The sequence below is a fragment of the Aquarana catesbeiana genome, unplaced genomic scaffold, assembly GCF_042186555.1.
Source record: "Aquarana catesbeiana isolate 2022-GZ unplaced genomic scaffold, ASM4218655v1 unanchor225, whole genome shotgun sequence".
NCBI lineage: Eukaryota > Metazoa > Chordata > Amphibia > Anura > Ranidae > Aquarana > Aquarana catesbeiana.
Window position 1 is genome coordinate 1,910,001 of NW_027362652.1, and position 14,095 is coordinate 1,924,095.

The 14,095-nt window shown below is 43.9% G+C and overlaps 1 protein-coding gene across 1 annotated transcript in view; it reads right to left on the reverse strand.

The window, feature by feature from the left end:
* LOC141121581 (uncharacterized) overlaps positions 1 to 14,095 on the reverse strand; it is a 111,907-nt gene that overhangs the window by 48,072 nt on the left and 49,740 nt on the right. The window contains 7 exon segments of the mRNA XM_073611215.1: positions 4,061 to 4,196; positions 4,341 to 4,562; positions 4,641 to 4,859; positions 4,949 to 5,046; positions 5,163 to 5,286; positions 5,373 to 5,507; positions 5,625 to 5,739. Of these exon segments, the coding sequence (XP_073467316.1) occupies positions 4,061 to 4,196; positions 4,341 to 4,562; positions 4,641 to 4,859; positions 4,949 to 5,046; positions 5,163 to 5,286; positions 5,373 to 5,507; positions 5,625 to 5,739 (1,049 nt within the window).

The window sequence follows — 14,095 nt, forward strand, 5'->3', positions numbered from 1 at the left end:
GTCGCTCCGACTTAGAAAAAGGTTCCTGTACGACTTTGGGGGCGACTTGCATAGACTTCTATACAGAAGTCGTTTTGCAAGTCGCCGCGGAAGTCGTTTGCAGGTCGCCTCGCTGAGGCGACCTGCAAGTCGTGTTGCCCCTGTGTGAATGGGCTCTAATTGTCAGCTCCCATCTCTCCACAGTTACTCAGCTGTTGATGATATCCTGCTCGCCAGTCCTGCCTACTTAAGCCGTCCAGTCCAGAGGTGCTCTGCTTTCGCCTTGGTCACATCACAGAAACTTTCTCCTGCGATCCTGTTCAAGACTTGCTTTGCTGACATCCCTTCTGGCTCCAGATCCCGCTTGCTGTTCCACTACATTGATCCCTGACTTCTGGCTTGGCTGACTATCCGTTCCGGTTACTGAACTTTGACTACGTTTGTTCTTTTTACTTTTTTTATCAAACAAGTGTTCTTTAACTCTACTTCTGTCTCAGCCTGATTTCACGGTTTCTGACACAACCTAATACTGCCAGATGAACCCCAGAATCTACATAAACAGGGATGAGCTCCCGGAGATTACTTGTTCAGAGGTTGGGCAAATGACCTAACCTCTGGCTGAAGCAGGAAGTGAAATATTTATCAGCGGTTTTACTAAAAATTATAAATGTTAGAGCTCCCCACCAGGGTTGGTTGTTTGGGAGCCAGCGGTTGCCAGTGTCCCAACAACTAGTGAGGTGTCCCAGCCCATTCAGCCAAGTAATAACCACTGACTGGTGAATGTAAACAAAGAAAGGGATAGTGGAGAAAAAAAAAGAAAAGAGAGATAGCATTGTGGGGGTCCCCCCAAAATTCATACCAGACCCTTAAGGCATGCAAAAAAAAAAAGTGCTAGGCCCCCTAAAATCTATAGAAGACCCTTATCTAAGCATGCAGGCTGCCAGGCCAGGAAAGGAAAGCTCCCCTCCTGAACCATACTAGACCATATGCCCTCAACATCGGGGGTACCCTGGAAAAGTACCTTAACCCCATGTTAATGAGGACAAAAGGCTCTTCCCTACAACCTTGACCTGGTAGATATTGGGGTCTATAGGTTAGGGGCTTATCAGAATCAGGAAACCAACATTAAAATAAGGGAACCCTAGTTATCCATCTCCAGACTTAAGGGTAACATAGTAAAAAAAAAAAAAGTAAAAGTAAAACAGACACACTTTGAATAGTTCTTTATTAACACCTTGGTGCCCTCCTGGCCCTTTAAAAGGTTTCAGATCCTGGGAGGTGGGGTTTGTGATCATGTGATCACTGTGATTGGCTGTCATGGCAGTCAAATGATCGGGAAGCTCCCAATCGCAAGCATCAATTGGGAACTTTCCGTTAGCAGCCGGTAACTGTGCCAGGAGCGAGCAGGGTACATGCTCCCGGCACAGCTGTTTTTGTAATATTGTACGCAAATATGTGGCCGCTTGGCGCCAAGGCCCACCAGCCGGGAGGCTACAAATTTGCATGCTGTCGGCGGCAAGAAGTTAAAATACCATAATGAAAATCCATCATCAATTATGCCATCCAGCATTGCAAAGACAAGTCATTTATGGTGAACGATGTTCACTGAATGCTGTATATGATGACTTCTCACCATGAATGACAGCTCCCTAGCTGAATATAACAAAATGTTCATGTCCACGTTTGGTCAATGATGTCACCTGAGACATCCTGCCTCTTTATTTTACATTCAGCTGCGGGGCCTGGGGGCTGTCATTTATAGCAAGTGAGTGACAGGATCAGCTGCGTGGTTGTGTTTTCTCTATCTTTCATTATGATTGACGTGGATCTGTGGATGATGACATAATTGATGATAGTTCTACATTATGAGACTTTTTTATTTATTTTTTAATAATAGACTTGTCAAAAATTGGGTCTGCATGTTTTTTTTTCACTTAAAGCGGAGTTCCACCCAAAAATGGAACTTCTGCTTTAAGTGACGGTGACCCCCTGACATTCCACATTTGATATGTAATTTTTTTTGGGGGGGCGGATACCCAGTGTTTATGGGCACCCACTTCCTCCCCGGGCTCCGTGGTGCCGGAAGGAAGTTCACCTCTCTCCCCTCCCTCCCTGCAATAGTCTGGGACACGTCACAGGTCCCAGAAGATTGCCAACCATGCGCAGCACGGCTCGCACATGTGCAGTGCGTGCCCGGATGTGAAGCTACAGCCGGGCTCCCACAGTTAGAATGTCGCCGCCTCGGAAAGGAGGGGGAGAGGATCGAGGGTTCGTGAGCCTGCATCGCTGGACCGTGGGGCAGGTGAGTGATTATTAAAAGTCAGCAGCTACAATTTTTGTAGCTGCTGACTTTTACATGGGTGGAACTCCGCTTTAACATTAGGGGTACTCATTAGGGAGCTGGTTTCTAGAAACTATCTTAATTTTTAAAGGGGGCTTATAGATTCCAAATTCCAGCAAGCCCCCCACCTGCATACCTCCACAACCAACAGACCAGGGTTAAAGGGAAGAGGCCCATGTCCTTATCTTAGGTGGGACAAGGTGCTCCCACCGGCAACACTCCTCATGTTGAGGGCTGGTAACCTTGTATGGTACAGAAGGAAGGAGCATACTCACCCCCCCCCCCCCCCCCCCATTTTCTGGGCTAGCCAGGCTGCATACTAAAGATAAAAGTCTGATAAGGATTTTCAGGGGACATGTTTTTTTATTGACATTTGCATAGGGTTCCGCTCTGAAATCTAAACCAGATCCAATGGTTTAGTAGACATTGGAGGAGACCCCACACCAGTTTTTTTTAGGGTAATTCATAACTTCAGATAAATTTGTATTAGTTCCGTTCCGAAACAGCCAAATTTGAAAGGAAATTCCAATACCTATAATTTAATAGTTAGTTATTATTAGTTAGTTAGTTATTATTTCACATTTTACTGATTTTCTTTCTTTTTTCAAATTTTCGGATTTTCAAATTATTGAATTACCGAATTTTCAAATTCCGAAAATTTGAAAATTTGAAATTCCGGAATTTTGAATTTCCCAAAAAAGCAGAAAATGAATGAAACGAAAACAAACACATTTTTTGTCAGTGCACATGTCTAGCAACTATAAAACACCAATGGTTATAGCTACACAAGCTAACCCACTGAGCAGTTAATAAAAAAAAGAAGGAGGTGTGGGAAGTAATAGTGCATTTGCCCCGGTCAGCATAAACAGTAGCTGTGCCACCCAGAATATCAGACAGGCAGTCAGAAGATCACTTTTTTTTCAGCAACACAAGAATTATACTGCCAGTGAGTCCTAATGATGGCGTTGCTAGGTCTAGTCTGTTGGGTAACCAAATCAGCAATAACAGCATCAACAATGCAAACCATTAAAGAAGGGAAGGGACTATTTCATTTAGTAAGAGGGGCAGTTCCTAGCTTTAATCTTCTGCCGGCTAACGTTAGGGCCCTTTGGACGACCGTTGGTGAACTACCCGCAGTCTTTAAATCCTGCAGGCAGTGGGGAGATTCAGTTTAAACAAACATGACACTTGCAAGCTGTACAGGGAGGTGTATGGCAACATTTTGGTGTGAGTGCACCCCAGGATTGTGATAGAGAGAACCCAAATGTTGGTAATGACAACTGGCGATACTTGACTATGAGGGGATGGCTTACGGTATCCTGCCTTCAGTGATCTGTCTATTCGGAATAGTGCAGATGGGCCCACGGCTCGTTCACTGACTCGAACTATAAAGTTTAGTGGTGGAGGGGGCCCCTCCTTGCACTGGTCCTGATGTGGCAGTGTTTGGACTGTCAGGTAAGTGGGTCTGGCAGATGTTCTGGTCTCACAGCAGCAGCCTTGCCCACTCCCTTGGACTACATTTCCCAGTATTCCATTTGTTCCAAACTAAAGTCCACAAGCTTGAGGTAACTTAGCTCTCCCCCAGCTGATCAGTGGGGACTATAGCAGGAACTTTAACAAATGGCCAGAAAAGACAGAAGGCCCCCTGTGCAATGCCACTTTAGTCCTGGCTACACTACTCTGGACCAATCAGTGTGCAGTAACAGAGCAGAGATAACAGAAGAATATATTATGGCTCACCTGTGCTGATCTCTGTAGGAGTGTCCTCCTCTTTGAATGTCCTCGTCATTCCAGCCTCCTCCGTATATTGCAGATCATCCCTCACATACGTCTCTTCTACTTCACCCTCAACTTTCACCTTCCTCAGATCTTTACCCTAAACCAACAGAATGGCAGAAAATAACATCTGTAAAATAGAAGTATTTATGATGTGAGATCACAGAAAATATCCTGTAGAGTCCACACATCGTCTCCACATGAGTTCAATCACTTAATGTTCCAGACCCTCAACTCCACCGACCTGATCATGATGAGGGACGGTGTAACCATCCTGTGTGGAATCCCGGAAATACAGAGGACAGGGACATCTCTCTGGTGGGTTTATGTTATTTGGTGACTCCATCATAATTTCCTTGTGGAGATCCTTGTGTCCTTCACAAAGTTCCTCCATTACTCCATACTCCTCATCCTCCTCTTTATACTCTTCCTTAACAACAATATTATCATCCTCGAGGTTTCCACTCTGAATATATAATAAACATTCATTGTAACAAATATGCCGTGTATAAATCATAATTACCACCAATTGTCAATCATTTACCTGATGATGGTGAGAGATGGTGTGATCTTCTTGTGTGGAATCCTGGGAATACAGAGGATAGGAACATCTTTCTGGTGGGTTTCTGTAGCTGGATAACTCCACCATGGTATCCTGGTACAGATCTTTATGTACTTTTAGGAACTCTGACTCCTCCATAAACCCATCCTCATCCTCCTCCTCTTTTTTAACCTCAACTTTAGACTCTCTCAGGTTTCCACCCTGAATATATAATAAAAATTACATCAATTGTAACATTGCAGATAATGTACAGATCCTAATGATACTATCAGTGATTGTTCCTCATCTACCTGATTATGGTGAGGGATGGTGTGACCTTCCTGTGTGGAATCCCGGGAATACAGAGGACGGGGACATCTCTCTGGAGGGTTCCCATTACTGGATCCATCTGTAGGAAACACACACACTGACTGAATACATTGTTTCTATGTGTTTATCAGATGATGGGGGATCTAGGTGGACCCTCCGTACTGCTCTCTCCTTTACAATAAAGTCTCCTCTTACCCGGTAATGTGAGGGGCGGCTGATTGTCCATCAAGACCTCCTTGTAGAGATCCTTGTGTCCTTCTAAATACTCCCACTCCTCCATGGAGAAATAGACAGTGACATCCTGACACCTTATAGGAACCTGACACACACAATGATACAGTCACCATCCAGACACATCCCTTGTCTGTTATTGGCTAATGTCCCAGAATTCCCAGCACTGCTCACCTCTCCTGTCATCAGTTCCATTATCTTCTTGGTGACTTCTAGAATCTTCTGCATGTTGTGTCTCTCAGGTGTCAGGGAGTGAGGTGGAAGCACTGTGATGGTCATATGATCTCCAGACTTCGCAGGAGGAATATTCTGTATCCAAGCAAAAACAGTCACATTCTCAGAACCCTCCTCACCTCTCCATTCAGGTCTGTATTTTATTAAGAAAGATAAGAGTGATGTCATGTGACCTCCCAGAATCCTCCTCACCTCTCCAGTCAGCAGGTAAATGATCTCCAGGGTGAGGTTTAATATCTTCTCAGGCATGGGACTCCGGTCCTCCTCCATCCTCATTGATGTGGTCATGTGACTTCTGTAGGTTTCTCTGTAGACAGAGAATTATTTGAACTATATTGTTTGTACATTATTAGGATGGGGGTGTAAGGGGTTAGGGCGAGCTGTCCCCAGTGGGAATTAGTACATGTGTAGGGAGCTGCTAGTGTCTGTGTTTGGTAAATATGTCTGTTGCTTGGTAAATATTACTGGGATAATTGATTATAGACAGGTACTTCCTGTCCCTGCTAGTGGGAATCAGATTGGAGAATTGTGATATCTTATAAATTGGAATTTCCAGGAAGAAGAAACAGAATTGGACAACGATGATTTTCCATGCAAGAGCCGTGTCTACTGCATTTAATCCAGACCAGAAGCAGGGACTATTACACACATGTTCTAATCGTTTAACTCTAGCAACTTCTGTGTGTTTCAGAAGTCTGGTGACAGAAGTGTCTCTGTCTTATTGTTATTATCTCACATGCACAGTGCCAGATAGCTAGGTGTGGGCTACTGTATGTGTGTAGTGGTCACCTTGCAGTATATTATTTGGTGAACCTTTATTAAAATAGAGTTTATATAATCACCTTTTCTAATTCTTTTTTCTGTCCCTTTTATGTTATATTTTATTCCCACCCGGCCATCGGGACGCATAGCATCCCGATACTGTTTAAACCTTATTTTCTAGCATAGCTTGACATTTATGTTTTTCTGCTAGGGTCGCTATTATGGTCATTTGTGAATTCCCTCAGCTCTACCTGTTGTCCATCATTTTTCGAAACTAGTATATCTTATGTGCTCAGCTGAGTAAGGTATTGCTGGGACAACTGATTTGTATATTGGCTGCTGTGACCCTATTGTTTCTATTTCATAATGATATTATATGTTACATGTTTATGTCAGTTACTTGGGATTTATATCATATCCTTTTTGAAAAATAAAGGAATTACAAAAAAAATAGAGTTTATATGAAGTGTCTGTTAACTTAGTTAACTTCTGTCCCTTTTGGTCTGGGATTCTCTGGGCAGCTTTAGCTCAGGGCTCAGCAAACAGTATAGAATTGGGACAGATTAGGAATCTGATGACCCATAGGGAGCTAGAGGTGTGGTTGCATGGCAGATTAGAAACTGTTAGGGGTTGAGATGCAGAGTAGATGGCTGACACTGAGGTCCAGTGTCACACCACTGACTTTTTCGGTCCCAGGCTAGTTGAGTACTATGCAGAGATCTCTGAATCACCACCAACCCAGTGTTTGGCTTTTTAAAGACAGAAAGGACAATGCACATGCTATCATCTATCTGGTGTCTTTGCTGCATGATGAAGAGAATATTGCAAAGGACTGCATCTCCTATTTTTTGATATGTGTATTGTCTGGTGGAAAATCGTGGTGGTCCACATTGGATGTGACCTTGTAAGAAACAAACTAGCTACGCAACAGAAGTGTCCCACCCGGATTAGCTCTATATATGTATAATGTTTTGGATGTATGTTCTTATATCCTTTGACGTTTGCATTATTTCTATACTCAGTGTGCTCAGTTTGAAGCGGTGGAGCTTGGTGTAAGTGGAGCTGGATTAAGTGGGAGTTAAAAACAAGTGTTAGAGTATACAAGTCTTGCTGTCTGTTGGTGTGTGTATTGCTGCTGTCTGTTGGTGTGTGTATTGCTGCTGTCTGTTGGTGTGTGTATTGCTGCTGTCTGTTGGTGTGTGTATTGCTGCTGTCTGTTGGTGTTTGCTGGGTTGCATTTTGGGGACTTTTCCTTTTAGTTTTTAATTTGCCTTTTGCTGACACTTTTTAAATAGCTTTTTTTTTTTTTTTTTAGTTTCTGTTTCATCAGTCTATCAATTAAGGGGTGTGGTTAATTGCTCACAGGTGCCTATTTAACTTGTTGTAGGACTCAGTTTGAGCGTGCTCAGTTTGAAGCTGTGGAGCTTGGTGTAAGGGGAGCTGGATTAAGTGGGAGTTAAAAACAAGAGTTTAAAACAGGAGGTTATAACAGGGGTCATAGTACCTGTGTAGTGTGAGTATCTGAGTGTTGTCTGAGTAGTGTGTGTGGATCGTTAGTACTTGTGTATTGTGTACCTGTGTATTGTCTTGAGTATTAGTGCCAGGAAGCTAGTTGTTAGGTAATTTGGACAGGGTAAAATCCCCAAATCCTCACTAAATTTAATAGGTACGATGCCCGGCGGGTGTGGAGAGGCGACTCTTTGTACATCTTGCCGCATGTATGCGTTCCTTGATCATCCGATCGAGGGCGAATACTGCTGTGCAAAATGTAAGCACATTGTTTCCCTGGAAGCCCAGGTTCTGAATCTGGGGAAGCAACTGTCAGCACTGAGAAGTCCCTCCATACTAAAGGTGAGCCAGGAACGTACACGGCAGGTGCCGGCAGGGGCCAGCACAGAGGCGGGTGGAGACAAAGAGGTGCAGGCACTAGCAAAGAGTAGATGGGTGACAGTCAGGAGGGGTAGAGGGGGGAAGTGCCAGGGAGACCGATCCAGGACTGGAGCATCCCAATAAGTACGCTCCATTGAGTGACATTGGTGTAACCAGTCAGGGACCAGCACTGCTGGAGATGAGGGACTCTCCTAGCTGCCAGGGGAAGAACTCCTCCAGTGAGAGTGGGGGGGCAGCAAAGGGAAAGGAAAGACAGATTCTGGTGGTAGGGGACACAATTCTTAGAAGGACAGAGAGGGCAATCTGTAACCAAGACCTGAAGCGCCGAACAGTATGTTGTCTACCGGGCGCTCGGGTTCGGCACATCACGGATCTTGTGGACAGATTACTGGGAGGGGCTGGGGAAGACCCGGCTGTCATGGTGCACGTTGGCACCAATGACAAAGTCAGAGGCAGATGGAGTGTCCTAAAGAACGATTTTAGGGACTTAGGAGCTAAATTGAGGAAAAGGACCTCCAAGGTAGTGTTCTCAGGAATACTTCCGGTACATCGAGCCACACCAGAGAGGCAGAGGGAGATTAGGGAAGTAAACAAGTGGCTGAAGAGCTGGTGTAGTAAGGAGGGGTTTGGGTTCCTGGAGGACTGGGCCGACTTCTCAGTCGGTAACCGGTACTATAGAAGGGACGGACTGCACCTAAATGAGGAGGGTGCAGATCTGCTGGGAATGAAGATGGCCAAAAAGTTAGAGGGGTTTTTAAACTAGGCGATGGGGGGGAGGGTCCAGAGACAGTGATAGCCAGCGCGGAAGATATTCCAGAGGGTAGTATTGGGGGCATTAGTGGTAGGTTAACCAAAGCACAAAAACGCAAGGTGAGTATAGTAGCAAGTCCAAGTTGCAATCTTGAAACACCCAATACGAGGACAATATGCGACCGGTCTAAACTATGTGGCATGTTCACCAATGCCAGGAGCCTGGCGGACAAGATGGGTGAACTAGAGATACTGTTGTACAAGGAGGATTTGGATTTTGTGGGAATTTCAGAGACCTGGTTCAACAGCTCTCATGATTGGCTGGCAAACATTCAAGGGTATACCCTATACCGCAAGGATAGAGAGGGTAAAAAAGGGGGAGGGGTATGCCTATATATCAAGAATAATGTACAAGTGAATGTGAGAGATGACATCACTGAGGGGGCTAGGGAGGAGGTGGAATCTTTATGGGTAGAGCTCCAAAGGGATGAAGCTAAGGGGAAAATAATACTGGGAGTATGCTATAGGCCCCCTAACCTGAGGGAGGAAGTGGAGACGGATCTCCTATCACAAATTGGATTAGCAGCAAGGATGGGAAGTGTTATCATAATGGGGGATTTTAATTATCCAGACATAGACTGGGCGGAGGGAACCGCGCATTCATTTAAGGCTCGCCAGTTCCTTAATGTCTTGCAGGACAATTTTATGGGTCAGATGGTAGACGCACCAACTAGAAATAAAACATTACTAGATCTACTGATTACCAACAATACAGACCTGATAACAGATGTGGAAATACGGGGCAATTTAGGTAACAGCGATCACAGGTCAATTAGTTTCAGTATAAATCACACAAATAGGAGACATGAAGGGAACACAAAGACACTGAATTTCAAAAGAGCCAACTTCCCTAAACTACAAACCTTGCTAAAAGGCATAAATTGGGATAAAATATTAGGAACAAAGAATACAGAGGAGAGATGGGTTTGCTTTAAGAGCATATTAAATAAGGGCATTAGCCAATGTATCCCATTGGGTAATAAATTTAAAAGAGCGAACAAACATCCTGGATGGCTTAACTCCAATGTAAAAATGCATATAAAAGCAAAGGAGAAGGCCTTCAAAAAATACAAGGTTGAGGGATCATCCACAGCATTCAGAATTTATAAAGAATGCAATAAGAAATGTAAGGGTGCAATTAGGATGGCTAAGATAGAACATGAAAGACACATAGCGGAGGAGAGCAAAAAAAATCCCAAGAAATTCTTTAAATATGTAAACAGTAAAAAAGGGAGGACAGACCATATTGGCCCCATAAAGAATGAGGAAGGACATCTGGTTACAAAGGATGGGGAGATGGCAGAGGTATTAAATTTATTCTTCTCCTCAGTCTTCACGAGTGAATCGGGGGGCTTCAGTAACCAAAACTGCAGTGTTTATCCTCATGACACAACACAGGAAGCACCTACATGGTTAACAGAGGACGGAATTAAAATTAGACTTGAGAAACTTAACATTAATAAATCACCGGGACCAGATGGCTTGCATCCGAGGGTACTTAGGGAACTCAGTCAGGTGATTGCCAGACCGTTGTTCCTAATTTTTACAGACAGTCTATTGACTGGAATGGTACCAGCTGATTGGAGAAAAGCCAATGTAGCACCAATATTTAAAAAGGGCCCAAAAAACATCCCTGGGAATTACAGACCAGTTAGCCTAACATCAATAGTATGTAAACTCTTGGAGGGGATGATAAGGGACTATATACAAGATTTTAGTAATAAGAATGATATCATTAGCAGTAATCAGCATGGATTCATGAAGAATCGTTCTTGCCAAACCAATCTATTAACCTTCTATGAGGAGGTGAGTTGCCATCTAGATAAAGGAAGGCCCGTAGACGTGGTGTATCTGGATTTTGCAAAAGCATTTGACACAGTTCCCCATAAACGTTTACTGTACAAAATAAGGTGCGTTGGCATGGACCATAGGGTGAGTACATGGATTGAAAACTGGCTACAAGGGCGTGTTCAGAGGGTGGTGATAAATGGGGAGTACTCAGAATGGTCAGGGGTGGGTAGTGGGGTCCCCCAGGGTTCTGTGCTGGGACCAATCCTATTTAATTTGTTCATAAACGACCTGGAGGATGGGATAAACAGTTCCATCTCTGTATTTGCAGACGATACTAAGCTAAACAGGGCAATAACTTCTCCGCAGGATGTGGAAACCTTGCAAAAAGACCTGAACAAATTAATGGGGTGGGCGACTACATGGCAAATGAGGTTCAATGTAGAAAAATGTAAAATAATGCATTTGGGTGTCAAAAATATGAATGCAATCTATACACTGGGGGGAAAACCTCTGGGGGAATCTAGGATGGAAAAGGACTTGGGGGTCCTAGTGGATGATAGGCTCAGCAATGGCATGCAATGCCTAGCTGCTGCTAATAAAGCAAACAGAATATTGGCATGCATTAAAAGGGGGATCAACTGCAGAGACAAAACGATAATTCTCCCGCTCTACAAGACTCTGGTCCGCCCGCACCTGGAGTATGCTGTCCAGTTCTGGGCACCAGTCCTCAGGAGGGACGTACTGGAAATGGAGCGAGTACAAAGAAGGGCAACAAAGCTAATAAAGGGTCTGGAGGATCTTAGTTATGAGGAAAGGTTGCGAGCACTGAACTTATTCTCTCTGGAGAAGAGACGCTTGAGAGGGGATATGATTTAAATTTACAAATACTGTACTGGTGACCCCACAATAGGGATAAAACTTTTTCGCAGAAGAGAGTTTAATAAGACTCGTGGCCACTCATTACAATTAGAAGAAAAGAGGTTTAACCTTAAACTACGTAGAGGGTTCTTTACTGTAAGAGCGGCAAGGATGTGGAATTCCCTTCCACAGGCAGTGGTCTCAGCGGGGAGCATTGATAGCTTCAAGAAACTATTAGATAATCACCTGAATGACCGCAATATACACGGATATGTAATGTAATACTGACACATAATCACACACATAGGTTGGACTTGATGGACTTGTGTCTTTTTTCAACCTCACCTACTATGTAACTATGTAACTATATATATACTGGTGTGTATCTATATTCTTGTGGTTGTTGTATACTGGGTGCATTACTTCCTCTCCTCACAATAATTTAGCTTGGATTACTGACTATTGGTTAATTTATTACTGGTCAACTCTTCTATTTGAGGTGGAAGGAGAGCTCTGTACTGGGGGGTGGTTTGGGTAGAATTGGGGGGTTTTTTTTGGTTGTAAACTGGCCTGTGAGATTTGTATTCAAGCCTACACTCTGTGTGTAGCATACTCCTAAACCCTGCACTCTGTTCATAATTCACGCCTGAACCCTGCACCCTGTGCATAATGCACTCCAGAACCCTGCACTCTATGCATAATGCACTTTGGAACAATGCAACCTGTGTAATACACTCCTGAACCCTGCACATAATGCACTCCGGAACCCTGTACCCTCTGCGTAATGCACACCTGCACCCTGTGCATAATGCACTCTGGAACCCTGCACCCTCTGCGTAATGCACACTTGCACCCTGTGCATAATGCACTCTGGAACCCTACACCCTGTGCATAATGCATACCTGAACCCTGTGCATAATGCACCCTGCCCCCTGTGTGTAACACACTCCTGAATCCTGCACCCTGTGCATAATGCACACCTGAACCATGTGCATAAAGAACTACGAAACCCTTCACCCTGCGCCCTATACATAATGCACACCTGTATTCCTGCACCCTGTGCATAATACACACCTGAACCATGTGCATAATTAAGAAAGATAAGAGTGATGTCATGTGACCTCCCAGAATCCTGTTTCTCTAATCTCTCGACATCATCTCTTAGCGAGCTTAAAAGGATCGATATCTCGTCCTTTGAAGCCGGATCTGCTTTAAGTACCCTCCACTAACATCTTCGATGCTATAGGAAGTTGGGTCGGTGAGTGTTGTCATCCCTTCATCATCCTCTGCTGTTGGGAACTAGGAGCTTGTCTTCCCCCTGCTCCATTACAAGCCTGTTAGACTCCCAAGTCGTTGGCTGGGAGTCCACCACTGCCGGTAAGGGTATTTATGCCTATCCCTCTCATATAGATGTCTGATATCTTCTTTTGTGGATACCATCCTCGGATCCTATGTCCTTCCATCACCAACCCTGGCGGCTGTTGATCGTCCCTAATTGCATTATTTGGACTTTGTGACATCAAGTTCAAGATGGACTATTAGTTTCATCAGTTTATATGTTCATTATTTTTTATGCTTCAAATATTATTTTATATTTTTCACCACACGCTTGATCTCATTTGCGTGCCTACACAATTTTGTGATGTTAATTATCACCACATAACTTTTGGCCCACGTATATAGAACCGCTCCTCCCCATTAGTGGGATCTGTAGTTCCTTTTTATTTACACTTACATTGCTTGGTTACCCTTTCACTTTAGGTGTCCACTAATAGTTCACATTTGATTTATTTATATGTGTCACTCATACACTTTCAGGCTTATATTGCCTATTTATCTCTATTAGTGTTGACTAATAGTCCTTATACGATTCAGTTTCATTAATATACTTTGTTGTGCATGTTGCCTTTCAGATCACATTCAGTTTGGCTTTGCTCAATAACGTACATTGTTTTAGCGCCACATTTATTTTTGTATCTGGTTTACAATTGGTCTGATTGTTGTGTTGGCTGCTCGGTCCTCTGGTTATTTTGCATTTTTTCATGTGCATAATGAACTACGAAACCCTTCACCCTGCGCCCTATACATAATGCACACCTGTATTCCTGCACCCTATGCATAACACACTCCTGAATCCTGCACCCTGTGCATAATGCACACCTGAACCATGTGCATAATGAACTACGAAACCATTCACCCTGCGCCCTATACATAATGCACACCTGTATTCCTGCACCCTGTGCAATACACACTCCTGAACCCTGCATCCTGTGCATAACACACTCCTGAACTCTGCACCCTGAGCATAACACACTCCTGAACCCTGCCACTCCTATATCAAATTTAAAAAACGCATTTGTTCACCTCCTATCCCATTATTGGCTGATCTCAGAACCCACTGTGGTGTTTGGGGGTAGAGCTCAGTTGCAGTGCTTCCCAGTGAGTTCAGACCACTTCAGAAACACAGTTTTAGGGCTAGCTGGCCTACTTTTATTCATACAGAAAAAAAAAGGCCAACAAAACAGATTCCCTCGCAGGGGTTTCCACCATCA